Source organism: Bipolaris oryzae, assembly GCF_000523455.1.
Source record: "Bipolaris oryzae ATCC 44560 unplaced genomic scaffold scaffold_162, whole genome shotgun sequence".
Lineage (NCBI taxonomy): Eukaryota > Fungi > Ascomycota > Dothideomycetes > Pleosporales > Pleosporaceae > Bipolaris > Bipolaris oryzae.
In genome coordinates, this window is record NW_006911438.1 from 27184 (window position 1) to 47551 (window position 20368).

A 20368-nucleotide genomic window follows, 5' to 3' on the forward strand; every position below is an offset into this window, starting at 1 on the left:
CTGTAATTTTGATAATATTCACGTGGTCCTTCTCTTTGTGCTGTTCCGGAAAGATTGTCAGTCTCACCGGAGTGGTTTTCAGAGAGATCGAAAATTTCCCCCAGAATCAATGCAGATTGATTATCGTAGGCATCGAACCTGGATGTTGCATGAAGGTATAAGGCAGCTGTGCACGTGATGTGGCAAGCGGAGCGTCGCTAGCGCGGTACCTGATCGCCGCTTCGAGAAGTCCTGATATGCGCATAGCACATCCACGACCGACGCGCCTCACTGCACAACCCTCTGCATTCAGCAAGCACAAGTCGCGTAAGAGTATAATATCTAAAACCCCTCGTAGCTCTTCGGATTGACCAAAAACCTCTTTGAGAGCGATCAAATATGGATTACCAGGTATGTTCACACGTCGCGAAAAAGTTGAAAGCAGCTACTAACTCCTACAGAATCGTGCAGGTTCCAAGTTTGGTGGAGGAGGTGTCGCCTCACAGTCTGCGACGAACGCCGATCGAAGAGAACGTCTCCGCAAGCTTGCACTCGAGACGATTGACCTCGACAAAGATCCGTACTTCTTCAAGAACCACGTCGGTAGCTTCGAGTGCCGTCTCTGCTTAACAGTCCATCAGAACGATGGCTCATATCTCGCGCATACACAAGGAAGGAAACATCAAACAAACTTGGCGCGTCGTGCTGCAAAGGAGCAGAGAGAAGGCAAGAGGGACGATGTCGGTCAGCAAGGACTGCTTGCTGGAGTGGTGCCCAAGAAGAATGTCATCAAGATTGGGCGGCCTGGATACCGCATCACAAAAGTACGCGACCCCAACACGCGCCAAAATGGCCTGCTGTTCCAGTTTCAATTTCCGGATCTCACCCCTGGCGTAACCCCCAAGGTCCGTATCATGAGCGCATATGAGCAGAGGGTTGAAGAGCCCGACCCAAACTACCAGTACCTCATTGTTGCCGGAGAGCCTTATGAGACTGTTGCGGTCAAGTTGCAGTCCCGCGATATCGACAGGAGAGAGGGCAAGTTCTGGTTCTGGTATGACGAAGACGCCAAGGAATTTTGGTGCCAGGTGCTGTTCAAGACTGAACGTGACGAACGTTTCAGCGCAGTTCCCGGTCTTGCACCTGGCCGTAAGTAAAGCAACCAAATGGCAATTTTTTTGCTGCGGAACTTAGGTTTGATCGCTTTTCCGACAAGGCACGATTCATAATTGGGGGCAGGCAAGCGAGCTCCGGCCTGATCATACGATATTAACAGCTTATGCATTTTCGAATTGAAGGCGTTACGATGGCGTTATTGACAACAAAGACACCGATTTTGATGGAACCAAGTTGGTATATGTAAACCCTAGGTTGCAAGATAATGAATACAAATCTGACATGAAAAAGCCATTGGCAGAACCTTCCTAAATCTTGAAGTCAAGACTACCGACCATCAAGAGTGAATCCAACAATTGTCCTGGTACCGTCAGCATTAAACACTTTGCGGCTGCTGACATTGTGTTTGTAGTCACGTGATGATATATATTTGCTCAAGGTGAACACTGACGAGTCGTAGACATATTTCCGCAGTCTCGGCCTCTGCATATCTTCCAGACCTCATCTGAACATGCTTGCTCAGTATTGTGTTGTTCAGCTGATCACCTGCATTCGCGTGCCTTCCCTAAACAACATCGGTATCGATAGTCTGCAGCACCTGCCGCAGCATCCTCTCTCACCGTCTTTCCTCGCTTCCAGCCTCAACCTTTTCACAATTCTACCTCTCAGTCGATGTCTCAGCATCGGCCTACCTCATGATCTAATGATGCGATCATATCCGCCGTCATTTTGATATCAACACTCTTGGCACATTTCATTACTTTCTCCATCAAACGACGCGTAAGTCCATTGTTGTACAGCACATTACACATATCTGGTTCGCACTTGCAGGGGATGTGGCGCAGTGGCCTGCAGATGTAGGTGCCTGTGTTTTTCCTGCCGTCTGTCCAATCCAGAGATTCCCTGTAAAAGGTGCGCCTCTGCGGGAGCACTACCACTACCAATCCATCGACAGGGGTTCTACAGCTTGTCGCTCCGAGAAATACATGCAGAAACTGGATGTCCTGGAGTTACGGATCAACAAAAAGACGTGTCAATCTTGCTTTTTGACTATTTGATCATGTCTGTTCTCTTGACTGGATAGTCTGAGCGTGATACAGACCGATGATGACCTGTCTGGAAAAAGACATATGCACTAAAAGGGACTGTTTCGGAGATTCGTTGATCTACAGCCGCAATGCTTGGTTTAACCCTGTCCCTTACTGGCTACGCAAGCTGGCTGTTTCCCTGTCTAAGTATACACGACATTGGGACCGAAAAGTGAGATTCTCATCTTGAAATTGATGACGGTGGTAAGCAAGCAGACGCTTTCTTTTTCGTTGCAGAATTTATAACAAGGTTCCACGTGTTGTGGGTGGGCACGATAACTCAGGGATTTCCACACCTCGTACTCTATCCGTCAGGGTCAATGCATGAGTGGCCCCCGTCTAGGTCCCATGAATTGAAGAAGACGCTCTAGGCGAAATCAAAAGACAACACGCATGAGTGCTACGTTAGACACGATCAGCTTCATCAGCCATCACACTCTTTGACAAAGACATTTACAGGTGTTGTGGGTGATCATCTGACACCTATGGATGGGTAAATACGATAACCGCCCCGGTCTCGTCAAGCCTTCACGCAACCAGTAGCGCCTGACCGCTTGTTGATGGAGAAAACCGTTGATTTAGTATGGTGATTGGCTGCAACTCCTTCACTCGTTGATGCAGCCTCGCCGCACCTCCCCACTTTGGAGCGGATCGCGGCACTATTCGATTGTAGTTGACATCTAGCCTGTGAATCACCCCGACAAGGATACTAGAACAAGACTGCAGGGTTACGTGAAGCTCCGAAGAGGCAGGGTTCCGTCCAAGGATAGTGCATGCGCGGCCTCTATCTCACGAATGCTCGGGAACATGCCGAGAGTATTAGCTTGTGCTGTCTTATTTGTTTCAAAACTCAGATGCGACCAAATTTGGGAGTCTAGACAGCATGGCAACAAAAGCATGTGCGTGTAGATCCCCGTGAAGAGTCGGAGATGGCATGGTTACGCGAATGACGACGCCTCAAAAGAGCAGAATTGCATGTATTATTGATGTTTTTTGAAGCAATTTGTTTTTACTTCGGTGTTCTAGGAGCCGAAGAAGAAGAGCATGTCAGCTTCACCGCTAAAGCTGTATGGTCCCGAAGCAGTCGGCTCCCATACCGAAAGCCAAACTAGAAGCCAAACATAGGGTTTGGCTTCGAGTGCTCTATCTGACGGTTGCGGGAACGGACACACTCGCTCGTTAAGCGGTCCTGTCAATTGCATCCCAACAAGCCGGGAATATGAAACGAGGCATGGAAAACAAAACGATTGCACGGGACGACGTACGACGGTTGCATCCGTCGGCTGCAATGGCAGTCGAGACTGACCATGGCCCCGTCATCGTGTATGATTTCTGTTGCTGTTGCGATCCAGCACAGTGGATACAGCTGTCATATGATGATCAAACAGCTATCCTAGCTCAGCAGCAGTGCCCCGCCAAGCAGTCGATTGGGCCTATGACTATGATTCACAGTGCAATGTTTCAACTAATCCTTGCAATGTGCGCACTACGGATGTCATGACAGCGGTGTACGGGTTTAGTAGCGTAATGAGCAAGGTCTTGGGCCGGCTCAACAAGGACGACGTGGTATTCAAGTAAGGCGCCCGTGGCGACTTTGACGCTCGCGCCCAGAAGACGCATTGCAGCTGTGGAGATTGAGAGCCATAGAGAACGGGTTCTAAGTTCCGCTCATGTGGTAGTCCCGGATTTACGAAAGGAGTGGAAACAAGCGACGGCACACTTTGTGGAAATCACTCAATGGAGAGTAGGTATTAGCCACCAACCGGATGCTCTGGTATATTGTTTCTCTAGAACCCCAGCGATGAGGACCGAGTTCGGATGCGAGGACGCTTGATCAGACAAAGAATGGTAATACTTCCAGATTAGTGGCAAGACCCTGCACCTGCAGGGCAACAAGGCAGATGACAAAACTTTTGCCTCAGGGTCTAAGACATGGGACTATTGTGGCACAGCCTCCCGGGAACGCGTCAAGAGGCAAGAGACGACAAGCAACGAACGCGATGAGCAGGGCCAAGTGGGCGGGACAAGAAGCCGCAGCAGCGGGAGCAGGCACAGGCATTTGCATTGGACGAGACAGCACGGTTGAGATCTTCTGGCATATGGACGGTGATTGTTACTTCGCGCAGTTTCAGGCCATGTGGACGTCGAAGAGCACAGACCGGGTTTAGGGTATTTAGAGAGAGCGCTTGATATAGTGGAGTAAGTAAGGCAAGCATGGCGTAATAACCCCCGCTAGGACAGTGACGCGAGCTGCGGAAAGGCTGTACGGTCAGATACGGACAAGGTAACACGGTGGGGATCGGGTGCAGCACGGGCAGAAAAAAAGCTGCCGGGGTATTCAACCAAGTGCCCTTGTTCAGCGGGAGAGCGGGTCGCTTTGTGGAACAGATCGCCGAGTCAAAATAAAGAGGGCTTTTGGTTTTTTGGCCATAGGGCATGGGGGATGCGATTTCGAATCAGAGGCAGCGTTGAGTAGTGGGGAGCTTGGGCCGAACGGCAAACAGGAATCCCGGAGTCATGGAATGGCGTCGAGCAGTCTGCGCTCCATGGGCGCTCATAGGCCAAGCAGCGGGCGAGGGCGCTACGCGTACTAGACGACGACGACGGCGCAGCCGGCTAGGGAACACATACTTACTAGAGGAAAATGCAATACGCATCCAAGCTCGGCGATCAGCGCAGCTCAGTCAGAAGAGGAAGAGACAGACAGGGTCGGGGTCGCGGGAATGCGACGGGCAAGGCAGCAGGAAATGATATTGAACAGCGCCAAGCCAAGGGCAACACGGGTTTGAGCAGCTCCACAGCAATAAACTTGGGCTTCCGCATTCGGCTGCTGCGGCAAGTGTTTCCCTCTGGGCCTGGTAGCAAGTCAGACGATACGGCTTGATTGATAGAAGGAGAAAGGTAGATGCATGACTGCGGACGCCAATGCACGTTTCCAGGGTAGTCCTGTCTTGGGTGAGCTGCAGGCCCATGGGTGTGCAAAATCAATGATTCGACGGCAGCCTGCTGACACTTTGTTCGCCTTGCTGGGAGACGGTCCATCAGCAGGTGGACAGGCGTGCTCACTGGTTGACATGGGTGGGTTAGAGCGAACTGGTCGCAATGGCCGCTCAGAGCTGGCCGGCGGCGGTCGCGTCGGCAGCCGGAAGCAGCCATGATAGGCAGCTCTGGGCAATGGGCCACGGCCGTGAAAGCTGAGAATGGATTCAAGGGCAATATGTATGGAACAGGAAGAAGAGGAGGATACGGATAAGGATAGGGAGCATTAGCCGCGATGCTACTACCATCACCCACTATCAGCGGCATGATGAGCTGAGGCAGCAGGCCCGGCGTGTTCGGGTGCTTGGCCCTTGGGCGCGGTGGAGACGACGGAGTCTGGCAGGAGGAGGGAGATCCAAGCTAGCGGTCGCTATCGCGCAGGATGATGCGAGTAATCCTGTTCCGCTCCGTTGAAGAAGAAGAAGAAGAAGAACAACAAGAAGAAAGCACAGGCAGCGGCCTGGGCGCGTCTGCCCAGGAAGCCAGCTCCTAGTAGCAGTAGCAGCGAAAAAGCCACCGGGTCGTGCAGGGCCGTAGGAGAGCCACTTTTTATCACACTGCAGCGCCTCTAATGCCTGAAGCTTGTCGCCGTCGTCATTGCGTGCCATTTGCTCACTAGACGACGTCTTGTTCTCCGCCGTGCGGGCCGTCAGCTGCTGGGGGACAAGGGCATATCAGATTGGGCCTCGCCCATCTTTCGTAATTGACCACAATTCCAGAGGGCATCGCTCCAGTCCCGTCTGCACACACGCACACACGCACACACACGCAGCGCAGCGCAGCACACGCACACCCGGCCTGGCCTCTGCTCTCGCCGCTCGCCTCTTGCCCGCCTCGCTGCCACCACCCAGCCTCTGCCCGCTGCCCGCTGCCCGCTGCCTGCCTGCCTGCCTGCCTGCCTGTGTCTACCCCCTCGGCCAGAATAGCCGCGCCCACGACAACGCTACGCTACTCTCTATTGAACATTCCCATCCCCATCCATCCCTATCCATATCCCTCTACCAACCACGCACGGGGTCCTGCTCCTACATACTCCGCCGCGGCCCCCCCGTCGTCGTCGCTGGCTGGACAGCCTGTCACTACCCAAGGTTCGTCTGCTCCCCAACCCCCCCATCCCCCCCATCCCCCAACCGTTCGCTCCGCTGCTCGTACACTCGTTCCTGTGTGTGCGTGTATGTGCGTGCGTGCGAGCTGCCCTGCTTGCCCGGCCTGGTCGCGCTCCCGCCCCAGGACCCATCCCGCCCTAGCCAGCAACGCAACGCGCGCGCGCTCGAGTGCTGCAAGTCACCCTTACAGCGGCTGCTCGCAGACACACGCCTTGGGTTGCATCTCACGTGGCGTCTTTTTGCTCCACCGTCGGCTCCTGTCCACGGGCACTGATCGCGCACCGCGACCGAGCGCGCGACGCACTTTTGTTCTGCGCCAACACCTGAAACTCAAACTTAACGCCTTGTTAGTGTCTATCGATCAGCACGCGCGGACCGTCGCCGTCGCCAACCCGTGCCTTTTTTACATATTCCTCCGCAATCCTGGGCTGTGCCACCTGTTCGTGCATCGAACAAGTAGACGCCATCGCCTTTGCCCACACTTGCCCGTACTTGAACTCGGCCTCTCGCTGCTTTGGCCAAAACACGAAGCGCGTGCCCTTGTCAGAGCCTTGGCCCCACCTGCGCCCTCCAACTCGCCCTCGCCTCTCTCGCCCCAACCTCAATCTTGGTTCGACCGCATCGACACCCCGTCCTTCTCCATCACCAACCAGCACATGACCGCCGCCCACAGCTCAAGCCCGTTGTGCGTCTAGCCCTACTAACCTCCCTGCGCCGATTGGGCCCGCCCTCCCTGAGCTTCACGACGCTCGACGGAAGCTTCCTTCGAGCTCGGTCGCTCCCGCGCCGCCTGGATGTACTCAGTGCATGTGCAACAGCCCATACAAATCATGTCAAATGGTGGCATTGGAAACGGCATCATGGATTCTGGTACCATTGACCCGTCGCGTAAGTAGTCGCGTCCCCTCTCCCCACAGCTGCCCTTTTCCTTCGCACCGGCCCGCGCGTCTTGTTACATCCGACGCAGCCTCCCGCGAGTAATTGTTGACCTTGGCCAGATGTCTTCTCCGGCCCCCCGCAGCCTGTCGCACAGCAACAGCAACAATCGCGCGGCCTGAAGCGCAGTCGCTCCCCCGATACCAGCTACGAGCTGCAGGGCGACGACACTCCAAACAACAAGCGCAGTCGCGGCCGCCCTTCAAAGGGCGCCGCCGCGCGACCCCCGTACGGCGGCTCTCCCAACCGCGGCTCCCAACCTCCGCCGACTCCATCGCAGCACTCAGGCGCCGCGCCGCCTGTGCAAACTCCCCAGCTGCAGGCCACATCGCTGCCTAAAGCTTCCCCTCCCCAAGCATCGCCGCCTACCAAAGCGACGCCCGCCAAGCCCACAGTCATCAAGGCGCTGCCCACTGTGCGCGATCATACAACTGATCAGCTCAATGCAGAAGGTGATGAATACATCCCGCGCGAAATCGACGAGGCGGGAGAGCGAAAGGTGACGCAAACCGGCCACCCGCTTGATGGGCGCGAATACCGATGCCGTACCTTCTTTGTGCCTAACCGAGCTGACAAGCTCTTCATGCTTGCCACTGAGTGCGCACGCGTCTTGGGATACCGAGACTCGTATCTCCTCTTTAACAAGAACCGATCACTGTACAAGATCATTGCCACCCAGGCCGAAAAGGACGACCTCATCCACCAGGAAATTCTTCCTTACTCTTACCGTTCCAGGCAGATTGCCATCGTGACCGCCCGCTCCATGTTCAGGCAATTTGGCAGCAGGCTGATTGTCAACGGACGGCGCGTACGCGACGACTACTGGGAGAGCAAGGCTAGGAAACAAGGTTTCACCGAGGAAGATGCTGCAGGAGAAAAGAGACCTGGCGCAGCAAAGGCAAGAGAAGCAGCCGCCGCCGAAGCCAACCACGCCAACGCCATGGCCTTTGCTCATCCTGGAGCCTATACGGGCAACAACCAAGATTACCTAGGCTCTGCGATCAATCCTCTGCAGCCATTTGGTGGTCTCAACCCCGCTCCAGGAAGCATGCCGACCACAGCCCCGGATGCATATAGTCACCGAGCCACCGCTGACCTACAGCCTCGGGACTACAGTGGTGTTCAGCGTCCACGACACGAATTGCAGGGTACCCCCTATCAAGACATGACAAGGCCAAGCCCATCTGGCGAGATCCTCAACGCAGCTACGCAGACAGCCGAGGTTAACAAGCAGCTCGAACAGCAGCGCAAGAACCGAAAAGAGTATCTGAACGACGTCTGGACACGTCCGCATGAGCCGCCGGTGCAGCCGAACCGCCCAGGAACAGCCGAGGGAGAGCATGCTCCACAAGTCTCACAAGCTGTTCAGTCTCCGCGCATGTCCTCGACATCTGTGACCATGCCAGGAAGTCAATATGGCATGCCAGCTCAGACGCCACAAAGACCAGGGCAGTCCATGGGTACGCAGGCTTACCGCCCGCAAACCATGCCCCAGAACAACATGGTTCCATCGCCCATGGCTCAACAGCACACTCCGCTCCGACCAGACCAGATGCATCGTCGACCACCGAGCATCGGCATGCCTCAAGGTATGAACGCTTCAAGCATGGGGCCTGGAGGCATGCTCCCTAGCGTTCAACAGACCGCGGGACATGGCTATCCACCATCACACATGTGGCAAGGACCTTCACAGCCATCTCCCCTCTCTCAGCAGCACAACATGCAGCAATACGCTCAGCGTCCTCCTCAGCAGTCGCCACTTCCTCAGCAATCTCAGATGCACGCCTCACCACAGCTCCACCACGCCCAAAGTAGCGCCTCGATGCACGGCACTCCGGTTCAGCAATACCAGACCATGGGAGCCATGGGCGGCTCCATGCCTGGCGGAGACAGTGGATACCAGGCAATGGGCCAAAACCCATACCAGCCTAGCCCAAGCCCTCACCAATTCATGCAACAGCAGAGCGCTGCTGCTCAGCAGCCTGGCATGCCTGGCTGGGCACCACCTCAGGCCTCTCAACAAGGAGGATGGTCATCTTACTAGGGGAAGCTAGTACTGCCCAGCCTAACCTCATCAAGCGCAATGCAGTCTTGCACTGCGACACTATGTCGGTCACTGGAGATTGCATGGACACTCATCTAGTTCGCTCTGGATTGATATGATTCCCGGAAGTCCGCGGCGTTTACTGATTTAGATTCATGTCATGCCAAGAGCCAGTCGCTACGATATTCACCTACTGTTTGCTTTTCGTCTCATCTCGCACACTACGCTCATTCAACCCTGCGCCCCACTTGGCTCCCCTACTCACCGGCGACAATGACCTTACGATACACGAGCTGGTTATGAGTACGCCAAGCAATGAAGGTGACACGATAGCATCATAGACTCGGCGGTATGGGGAACCATTCTTTTATCCGGAGCCCGGCGGCTCCAACTCCCGTATATTTGCGACTTTTGAAACGCACCTTCTATTCAGCGACCATATTCGCAAGGTCAGTTCATGCTACTCTGCTTGGCATGGAGCCGACTTCCCCAGTTTTTTTTCCTTTGCGGCTTGACAGTAATTGCATGGGTTCAGTGCGAGCAGGACAGATGATTGGATATTCTGGCAGAGTTCTCTATGTTGCATGGCTAGTGGCGCCGCTCTTGGTCAGATTGTCACATCTTCTTGCTACTGCTATTTTATCTTTTGCGATTTTCTCCGAGTATTAACTGCCCCCCATTGTATCCGTCTCATTAGTGGTGGTTTAGTTATCGCTTTGCACAAGATTCCCCCCAGATTCCCCGCACCTTGTTTTTTGTGTTCTTTTTTTCTGTGGTATTGCTTTACAGTTGTAGGCATCATTGTATATTGGAGGGAATAGGCTCTATGCTTTTGGCATGGGGGCTAAGGGTAGGGATTTTCAAGGAACGTCTAGACAGGCACTACTTGGGGGCTCGAAACACATAGCCGGAGGCCTTTTTTGCATCCTTCCCTTAATAGTAATCTCCACCCCGTTTTGCGCGAGATAAGATTTTTTACGCTCAAAGTAACGTTTGATGTTCGGACATGTGCCTATCTGCGCCTAGCCAAAGTAACATCCATGGAAGGTACCAAGCAAAGTCGTCTCACCATGTGCTGCACCCCAGGAATTTCGTCCGTCTTACAAAAAGGTCTATCCAGGAGGGGTTGCTTATCGATCTACAAATGACAGCATCTTATGAGTACAAGCGCAGTCCCACCACCGCAGCGTGCGCATGTTCGACTGGGGTGGTCGGTAGTAGTAGCAGCAGCAGTAGTAGTAGTAGTAGCAGCGGCGGCGGTGGAGGCGCCGGGGGGGGGGACCACTCTTTGCCAACCTGCATTCGAAGCGGCGAAAAGAGCGGGCATGGTACATGGGTTCTGCAACAGATCGTGGAACGGATGCGGGAACGGACGGCGGCAACGCCGCTCAGACCACACCAGGCCATGCATCATGGACTTGCGCAATCAAGGGCTCGGCTATTTGGGGGGGGGAGGAGGAGGAGGCATGTCATTGGAACATGCAAGCTTGCGTTTCCCTTCCTTTCTCTCTCCCTCTGTCCATGTCGCCGGCAAAGCCTCGAATCCACTTCTCCTTATTCCTCTCCCTTCAAACCTTAACCCAACCCAGCTTTGTTTTGTGGCGTCGTCTGTTCTTTGTCTCCGTTGTGGTTAGTCAGTTTTCTTTTTTACTCTTTTTTCATTTCGCTGGGTTTCCTGCCGTCGAATAGCATCAGCGCTTTGCCTTTGCATTTCTCTAATCACCGCTATTTAATTGGCTAAAGTCTTTTTTTGTTCGACCACTTTTTTTTCGCGCTCGCGCTCGCCTTCCAGCTGGGAAATGGTGAATTAGGTCACAATTAAAAGAAAAGAAAAGAAAAGAGAGATAAAATGGTGCCACCTTAGAAATTCTGCCCGGGAGCGCTGTTTTTTGGGTTCTTGCGACCTGTCGGATCTACTCCGGCCTTACTTCTTCTTGCCCTTTGCCTCTTGCTCTCTTTTGCTCCCCAGGCGGACGGGTCCCCCGCGTGTTGTGCGGCTCAACGTACTTGTTGTGTATCGTTACCTCGGGTCCGCTGCTCGCTCCCCCGCCTCCTCCTTATCCTCCAGCGTCTAGCCTTTGGGCCATTGCCCTTACTTACCGATTTTAGGGGAGATTTCGTTTTTTGCTTTTGCGCTCTAGTCATTTTAGGTATGCTGAACGTCGAAGTAAATGAGTAACAGGGATTTTGTCCGGTGAGCGAACAAGCTCTATGTACATGTGTGGTTCATAATCTGACCGTTTTTTGTGCAATACGCATCTTACCCGCCAACAGTCCTTTTACGACATGACACTTTGTCTTCTTCATTTGAGTTTGCGGTTAGCGCACAGTTTTTGTTTGCGATGTACCCAGTCTATCGGTTTTGTTTCTTTTTGCTGGAGCTTAGCATGTAAGTCTTGATTGCTTTTGGCGTGTTTTTGATTTTTCATTTGCGGAGCTAAACTCCGTGTCGAATGATTGTCGCTACGTAATCATCATGGGCCTGGTCGGTGTAAGCCAACATGTCGCTATTGTCTCTGTCTCTGTCTCGCTCGCTACTTTTTCTCCCTTGTCGTGTTCCCTATCATGGGCTTGGAGGGGTGGTCGGAGGCTATGTTACATGCACTCTAGGGCATTTCATCGATCAAGTTTAGTCGCTCCGTTGGTTCTCCACTCACACTTTTTGCTCCTTCCCTTGCCTCTTGCTTTCTCCACAAGCGGGCCCTGCGTCGTCCTGCGAGGGCCTTGCGGCTGCGTATCGTTGTGCCACGCTACGTTCGCACCCGGTCTAGGGCCAGAGGAAGCAGGTGCTGCCGGGGTTCGACGTGTAATGTGGCTGAACCCTTCTTTTGCAGGTGGTTCTGGGCCAAAGCCCTTTGCCTGACGCGGTGGTTAATCGCGGATTTTACTATATTATCCATCCATACAAATGGCGCTTCGTCATTGACTCAATGCTGGACATGGCGTGATGGTGATCTCCACTCTTTGTGCAGGATTCATCAAGATCACCTGAAGACGTATTGAAGATGTCAGTATACGGCAGATGTGTGAGTGGAGATAAAGTGTGCAGTAGATGATGTATTGTTGGTGAAGATGAATCGCTATTGAAAGCCAATCGTTGGTTGGCTAGCTCTCTAGCGATCCTGTGAAGCAATGTACCATTACTCGTGGATAGCACCGTGTCTCACATCCGATCAGGTTGGCCCACTTTGCTCCCGTCCTAAGCCTTAAACTACACGGCAAGTAATGCAATTGGTTTACATAAACCATGTTAGTGTTCGAATGCCAGAGTGTGTGTGGACCCTATCTCTCAAGTATGAGGTGAGGCTTAACGAGACTGTTGTTACTAAAGTGGTACTTACAAATATCGTAAATCTGAGCCCAAGGCCACACCTAATGGTCGTACCCAGGGGGTTACAAGATCTACACATGTGTTCGGCACCGATGTCAGGAACAACTTTGACCAAGTCGCTACGCAACACCCCGAATACGCTCTTTCTCGTGCATAGCAGCCATCGGAAATCAAAGTCTGTTTCGTAAGATACACGGCTAAAATGTCAATAAAAGGGCCGCACATACACGTGGCCGATATTAATCGATTGACTCTCAGAAGCTTTGGTCGTACAAACGATGTAAGGAGCTCGGCAGTTGTAGCTGATGAATGGATTTGTATATTGTGTCTATGAATTTATGATGTTTTACTCGTGATAATGAGGTATCTTAGGAGCTCTATTCCAACTGAATGGAGTTCCTAGCGTTAGCAAAGATGGTTCTTTTAGGTGTACAATTTGTGTAGCAATGTAGGGTAGGAGATCATGGCTGTAGTTGGCTCAATTACCCTTATTCTGAAGTTATGTGTGTCTGAATAAGGCTGGCTGGCTAGGCAAATTACAATTGCAGACATGGTGTATACCCGTTGATCCGGTGCGTATAGTTTCGTAAACTTACTCGGTACATAATCAGCTCATAAGTGGGATGCCTACTCTACTAATGTGTTTAAAGCCTAGACTGTATGTGGATTTCTACGTCGTAACTCAACACCGCGTATATCTCCCTGGTATCATGCGCTTTGCAATCTGACACGCATATATGCACCAGGTTGACATTGCTTCTTTTATATCCAAAGTGTGTTTGGCATTCAATATACAATCTATTGCATGCTGCGCCGACCGGGCTAGCGCGTCTGCTAGGGTCTTGGCGTTCCCTTCATGCTTAGTGCTGACCTTTGCTGGATCCAGTATGCGAGACTGCGGTGCAATGCTTTCTTCTTGTAAATGCATGTGCAGGGTTTTATGCTAGTGGATAAGCAGAGAGTTGTTGATGTTTTTAATCATGAAGGATGAGGCACGGGATTGGATAGTTCGGAAGGAATGATCAGCCCGTATCTAGTCCTGGGAGCAGGGTTGAGAGGTGTGAGATAATCACGGAGTCGGAGTATCTATTTTTGTAACATGGAATTTATTTCCACGATTAATATTGTTTACTATCATTGTTTTCGAGGTTTTTATAGATAGTGCTGACATAGTAGATATGCTAAAGTTGTTGTATCCGTCGAAGAGCGCCCCTATAGTTACAAACCGTAATCTGAGATTCTAAACAGCAGTTTAATGATGTTCCTGAAACCGTCATCTATTCATGGACAAATTGCCATATGTTCTACGTACCCTACCCTGTCATACGTGACATTCTTGATCTGGAAGATAAGAATATAAAGTTCTGATATGTTGATCACTCGACACTGATATTCAAAATGGATCATCTACGTAACCATCTACCTCAACGAACTCAAAATGTGATTGAATGAATAGGGGTACATTCTTCGAAATATGTCTAGTCTCGTCAAATATACGAGGGATGCGTCCATGTCTCATCGTTAGAGAGGGCTCACGTGATGTTATCGGTATCGATATCCCAAAGCTAGCTAAGCACAGGTATAATAAGAGAGATGATTAGTATACACGAACTAAGTTCAACGAAAATACGAACCGTACAAGGGATCACCATGTGGTAAATGGATGCTAAAGATTAGCACTGCGACAGCTCTCTACGGCTTCGAGCTTAGGAGTAGATAGAACAATGTGCACGCCGCCACCATCTGACAAATACTAGTATATCCGATCCAATAGGTTGACATTTAATTTACGAACTCTCTATCTTATCCTTCGCCACTATACTGCACAGCCATTCAGGCCCCCCAGCCATGCCATTACATATCCTCTGATCGGCTCCCAAGGGCGAGTACAAGCTACTCGCCAAGCGCTACCATCGGCGCTAGTCCAGCTCGCGGAGGACGGCGACGGCGTCTGAATCATGAGATGAACTCTTGGACATGCCATGGCCGCCGTTGCAGAATCGCATCCTACTACGATACCATCGGCACGCTATGTGTGGCTGGAACAAAGTCCCGTCCTGCCACAAGCAGCAAGACAAACACTATCCGCACGTCGGGAATCTAACAGCGAGATTCCAGTTTTTTTGCTTTACCCGCTGCGCCTGCATTTTGAGCCCCTCCCCACACCCGCCCGTCCACCCCAAAAGAGACACCATGGCATTTGGTTTTCTGACCGATGATGACAATGTCGCAGACAAGGCTAGGTTCGACCGACTGGGTCATGCAGACCCGGATGCAGTATGCACGTGAGTCACGACGCGCGCGCGCAACTCGCGCTATTGTTGAGGCTTGGGGGTTTTCCTTACTAGTCCCGAAAGCTGGTGTTGTCATGTGGTTTGTCTTTTTCCTTTTCAACCATGTCCGGACCGTAACCCAATTTTTTAGAGCCTGTGAGCCACTGGTACTCTAGTACACTCGACGACTTGCCAATGCGCAGAGGGAAAAAACGCCTTGTTGGGGCCGCTTGTGCAAGCTGAATGTCTGGATGGCTGAGGGGGAGAGAGATTGATTTCCCCGCTTGTCATCGGTGAGTGAGAGACGGGACGGGGGGTAACGAGTCGAGTGCATTGGGCTGCTGACATGTGCGACTCGGTCTACCTACCGTGCATGCGGGGATGCGCTAGATCGAAATCTAGATCCGGGTCCAGTCAAGATGGGAAATGTGCGAAATACGCTCTGGGAATCCTGGGGCACGGCTGGAAGCCCTTGCGTCACGCATGAAACATGGTACTGCTTTCTTTTTCCTAGTGTTTCACAGAATTGTGGTCTTGGGCGTAGCTCGGATAGGGCGATTCGTCATCCTTTGACTTTCCTTTTGTCATAGTTTGCTCTCGTATTCTGGGGATCTGTTGCTCAATGAGGCTGAGCGTATTGGATCAGGCTATACTGGTTTTCGCAATACTGTAACACGAACTGTCTTCAGCACTCCGAGGAACAGAATCCCTCAACGGCAGGTGCAACAATGAGTGCAGATGAGGCATGCTCTAGTGGTGGTCTTTGCTTACATCAAAGTCAGGTACCGAAGTACCCCATAGTGGGCATGTCTTGGATCCGATACGGACCCCTCAACACCCTTTGAAAAAAGTCGTCCCGTACCGCCACGAGCCTGCTTTTGTCCACCGAGATGACGGATCTAAGCCGCTGCCGTAACAACTTCCTGATTCAAGTTGGGCTAACTTGGCAATAGCTACCAGTGTCGCATCTACCGTTTCTTATTCAGCCACGTCACGAAACTCGGGTAAACTTTTCCATCACGCCATCTCGGTGCCAAAAGCGACAAAAGGAAGTAAAAAGAATCGTCCAGCCTGCCAAGTCCATGGTTCGCACCAGCTAGTTGTGTGTAACTTGCAAGACAATGGTAACACTTGACCAAGTACCTGGTGTTACACCCGGTACCTTGCATGTACGCAAAGATGACGACCAAGCTCCCATTCTTTGTAGCACTCAGCCCGGCAAACCGAAGATGCAGCTTCGTGTAAGCAACTAGCTGGAAGCGCGGCCGTGTCAGCCCCAGGACCTTGGGTCCCCAAAGCAAAGGGAACAAGCTTCTTCGCCCATCATCGCCGTGGTACCGATCCTACTGGTGTCATGCCAAGCTCTTTTGTTTTTCCACTCTTCCTTTCTTGGATACACTGGTGAACTAAAGACCTTAAGAAAACAGGGCGAGACATGAAACAGTCTTGTTGATACTATCTATGTAGGTCGGTTAGCCCACGGTTGAAGCATTGTCTGTATTGTGTCTTCGCGGTGAAAGCAAAGTGCATACCAAGATGAGTATAGTCTAGAGATAGAAACAATCCCAGACTGTGGAAATGGAGATCTCCTGATCTACTTAGACGCCACAGGAAGTTGGATCTCGATGAGACAAAGCAAAGATTGTCAAGTCAGACGCCACGAAGATTGCCGATTCTTGGTTGGAAAGGGTACAAGACCATGCTCCAATAATGCTGGTACTGAATGCTACGTGTTTCTCGGGACCGTTGTTTTGTGGTGCCGGGGTCCTGGATGTATGTAAGACATGCTTGTGCGATTTGTCTGTGGGACCGAGGGTACAGATCCACGCTAATGTCAGGCCTCTAGGTGCTGATGAGTGATGTAGGAACCACCCAAAGTTTAAAGGATTACGGCATATGCGTGGGCTGGTGTGACGTTATGCAGCCATGTTGCACCCGATGGACGTGTGGTGTTTTTGTGAGCTGGATCTGGGTACCAGGGAGAGAGAAGCATAAACTAGTGGGGAGGATTTCAAGTGTGTGCAAGAATTTGGGGTTTGTTTTGAGATACATTCATATCATTGTCTACCGTGGGTAAGATACAAGATGCTTGAATAACAGATTGATTACAAAGCAGCATAGACTTAGTAGTGTCAATGTATGCTGTGCTTTCTATAACTCAAAAGCTGATAATTCACCTTTTTGAGAAGCGTTTCGGTAACACTAAACAGTTCTTTTGCACTTAGCACCTGTCATATAATTACGCACTCTGCAGCCGACGTAGTTGAAATGTTCTTTTACTTTGTCTCCTTGCACCTATTCAAAATCCACAGTATTTGGATCACTGTATACATTCACGTAAAAACTGTTATCACGCTCAAAATTACATTAGAATTCGTTCACGTCACACAAACACGTTTCACACAATATACAATAGTTATTTCCCTTCATCTCTCTATATTCCCAACCGCTGACATCTATGTACACATTTTTGAACACCGTACCTAGGTTAGCAGAATTCGCAGCAAGCAACCATTTCACAGAGGGTCAAAGATGAATTCGATAAGTTTTAGAGCAGCCTAGATTGTCCCAAATCACTCGAGTTGAATCAAATCCAAACCCAGAAATCGTACTACTGATTAGTTGTTATGTGTTTTACGAGTCAATATCGTGTATTGAGATAACACTCAATTCTATACAGACATAGCAAAATAAAGAGATTCAACGCAGCTCTGTGCAAAAATACACTCTACGCTTGCCATTGAGCACGAAGAGACAAATGCCACGATGATATCTGTTGGGTGTTACTGCATGTCATATCAAGTCCTAAAGTCCTAACCTTTCTTTCCAACTTACATTACCATCCTTGAATATTATAAGAATTCATTCGCGCCAGTAGCTGTACAACAACTAATATTCGCTTGATAGTGTAGGGTGTGACTAACTTTTCTCTTCAAGGGGTTGAGAAATATGCTTGAATCCATACATAGCTACTTATTATTGTACTCTACCTAGATATGGCAAGCATATACCTTCTGCTCCAAGCCCAGGATATGATCAAAGAAAGCAATCCAGCATGCGAGCTCAGGCGATTGCACGGAACTGAATATTGGCATATATTTATCCTCTTGCAGAATAATTTCAAACTCTTACACCTAGTACATGCGAGAGTTGCAGTCCAAGCCGGCATCTATTTCGGCCAGCGCTTAGCTATGTTCATTGGTTCTATGACTCCATTCATTCGCCCAAAAGTATACGACGTCGATACATAAACTATTTGGGAGCCGAACAAGAAACGAGGAGGAAGAAGCCAAGAAAAGCCATTGATACCCGGACTCACCATTTCAATTGTTGTATAACTAAAGCAGTGACTTAATAAATCTAGCTGTGAAGCTACAGGGCATGCCGTCACTTCTGAGCATCTTCTCTACCTCGCTTACGACACCGCGAATCTTTCATGGGCATCGCATCTTTACAAATGGAGTAGCGGTTTTGCTGTGTATCTTCCAGAACTATAGTACCGGGGAATGCAACCATCACATTGATTAAATCCGTTGACTAATAGACTTATAGAGAAGTATAGTCGATGCAGTCGTGCATAGACAATTTACACAGCAACTGGTACGAAGCCACACTGTTTTACTCTAATGGACGTACACATGTATGCAAAGAGAACTGGTATTCGCCTGCGACGATGACACAAATGCTCACGTATACTTGGCGTACTTTCTTACATCACTCTTGGCATCTTCAGCCACCAGCATATCCATGCATCTGGATACTCCCCGCCATGACATGACATTGTAGTCAGGATTACAGCAATGCAGAAAACATTAAAATCTAGTAAGAGCCCCACCCCATATGCAAAGATCCGTGCTAAATCTCCCAGAATCAAGGCCGATCTCAAGATCTAGCACGGCTAACACACCCGTATACCCTCCTCATGACCATTCCTACAGGACCTGGTTCAGCAACTACAATCAGCTACTGGGCGCCACCTGAGTTTCAGCCCTGTCACTTCCAACTCCGCATAAGCCTGAAGCCAGCTCAGATCCAACTTGTGCAATCCCATGAAGATCACGGTATTGTGTGCATTGCAGCCCGCGAGCCCGATCTCGCAAGTTTCTTCCGCAAAAAGCTTGAGTACCTCCAGACGTCCTCGCACGATGCAAAGATGGTCTCGAAGCTTGTCGTCAACCTGCGGTGCGATGAAGTGAATAAGGGAGTCGAGCTTCAAATTTTCAGCGTCCAGATTTTTGGTGATGAAGGCGGTAATCTTGTTTCGGAGGGCTGCAATCTGTTATGGAAGTGGACCAAAGAGCAGAGTCCGTATCGTAAGTCAGGATTTTGGGATCATAAGCTGGCCCAGGTGTTGGTTGATGCGGAGTGGACAGCGGGGGAAGGTGTTGTAATTTTGGCCAAGGGTGTGGATGAGGAGGAGTATGAGAGGGTGGTGAAGGGGGAAATCAAGTCCTAGTCATATAATCCCATTTAACTACTGAGGTCATATTCACTTTGCGGCAGCTGCGAGATAAAGCATTTGTTCACTCAAACATGGGCGAGGCATTATATACGATATTTTTGTAATTTTGGCAATTTGTATCAAGCATCATCTACTACTTCTATACAGCCTAAGAATACCACTTTGATTATATTACAATAAGGAAATGAAAAATGAATGCAAACTCCAAAAGAGACACGATGTTCCCATACGCGAGACAGCTCAACACGCTCTCACGTTACCAAGCTACCCCACACCGAACCCGCCCCGCCAAAACCGTGCCCATGTAAACTTTCCGTCGACCTTCACAAACCCGCGCCCAGCAAAGCTCCGCGCGACCACCACCACCACCACCAACCCGCACGCCATGGCCTCAAAGCAAGGCGGCCAACCCGGCCAAAGTAAATCCCCCCTCTCTTTCCTCAATTCCCCAAACCTCACGAAACAGAACGAAAAAAAAGAAGAAGAGAGAGAACAGTGTTAATACCACCAACCACGCAGTCGAAATAACCTCCCTTCCCGTCCCCCGCCTGCAAGAACTAAAAACCCAACTCGACGCCGAACTCACCCACCTCTCCAACTCCTTCCAATCGCTGCGTACCGCACAGTCAAAATTCAAGGACTGCCTCGCCTCCATAACCACGGGCCTCACAGCCAGCACAACAAACAAGCCGCTGCTCGTGCCCCTCACATCATCGCTGTACGTACCGGGCAAGCTGACGGACCACGAGCACGTGCTTGTAGATGTTGGTACCGGATTTTTCGTCGAAAAAGACATTCCGGGCGCGAAAGATTTTTACGAGAGGAAAGTCAAGGATTTGGGGGAGAGTTTGAAGGATTTGGAGCAGGTGGTACAGGGGAAGGCGCAGAATGTGAGGATGGTGGAGGAGGTGATTCGGTTGAAGGTTATGAGTGCTCAGGAGGGTAAGGGGGAGGAACAAGGGAGCTGAAGAAACAGAGTTATGGGATGAGGGTA

General features: G+C 50.9%; 7 protein-coding genes across 7 annotated transcripts; 5 read left to right on the forward strand and 2 right to left on the reverse strand.

Annotated features, from left to right (window-relative positions):
• Positions 1-378: 378 nt before the first annotated feature.
• Positions 379-1136, forward strand: COCMIDRAFT_8426 (uncharacterized protein; the record flags this gene model as incomplete). Its single annotated transcript, XM_007693356.1, has 2 exons — positions 379-390; positions 441-1136. 2 exons carry the CDS (start codon positions 379-381, stop codon positions 1134-1136), a joined length of 708 nt encoding a protein of 235 aa, XP_007691546.1.
• A 2335-nt stretch (positions 1137-3471) lies between these two features.
• COCMIDRAFT_29374 (uncharacterized protein) lies at positions 3472-4351 on the forward strand (the record flags this gene model as incomplete). The annotated part of the gene is made up of 4 exons (XM_007693359.1): positions 3472-3506; positions 3572-3757; positions 3795-3927; positions 4136-4351. The coding sequence occupies 4 exons, from the start codon at positions 3472-3474 to the stop codon at positions 4349-4351; spliced, it is 570 nt and encodes a 189-aa protein (XP_007691549.1).
• Positions 4352-4853: 502 nt separating this feature from the next.
• On the reverse strand, positions 4854-5339 carry COCMIDRAFT_104873 (uncharacterized protein; the record flags this gene model as incomplete). Its single annotated transcript, XM_007693369.1, has 1 exon — positions 4854-5339. The coding sequence occupies one exon, from the start codon at positions 5337-5339 to the stop codon at positions 4854-4856; it is 486 nt and encodes a 161-aa protein (XP_007691559.1).
• Positions 5340-7158: 1819 nt separating this feature from the next.
• On the forward strand, positions 7159-9308 carry COCMIDRAFT_8427 (uncharacterized protein; the record flags this gene model as incomplete). The annotated part of the gene is made up of 2 exons (XM_007693357.1): positions 7159-7216; positions 7327-9308. The coding sequence occupies 2 exons, from the start codon at positions 7159-7161 to the stop codon at positions 9306-9308; spliced, it is 2040 nt and encodes a 679-aa protein (XP_007691547.1).
• A 3236-nt stretch (positions 9309-12544) lies between these two features.
• COCMIDRAFT_104862 (uncharacterized protein) lies at positions 12545-12718 on the reverse strand (the record flags this gene model as incomplete). The annotated part of the gene is made up of 1 exon (XM_007693370.1): positions 12545-12718. The coding sequence occupies one exon, from the start codon at positions 12716-12718 to the stop codon at positions 12545-12547; it is 174 nt and encodes a 57-aa protein (XP_007691560.1).
• Positions 12719-18712: 5994 nt separating this feature from the next.
• Positions 18713-19368, forward strand: COCMIDRAFT_39963 (uncharacterized protein; the record flags this gene model as incomplete). The annotated part of the gene is made up of 2 exons (XM_007693362.1): positions 18713-18734; positions 18788-19368. The coding sequence occupies 2 exons, from the start codon at positions 18713-18715 to the stop codon at positions 19366-19368; spliced, it is 603 nt and encodes a 200-aa protein (XP_007691552.1).
• A 391-nt stretch (positions 19369-19759) lies between these two features.
• COCMIDRAFT_104840 (uncharacterized protein) lies at positions 19760-20342 on the forward strand (the record flags this gene model as incomplete). The annotated part of the gene is made up of 2 exons (XM_007693371.1): positions 19760-19793; positions 19894-20342. The coding sequence occupies 2 exons, from the start codon at positions 19760-19762 to the stop codon at positions 20340-20342; spliced, it is 483 nt and encodes a 160-aa protein (XP_007691561.1).
• Between the last annotated feature and the right edge of the window lie 26 nt (positions 20343-20368).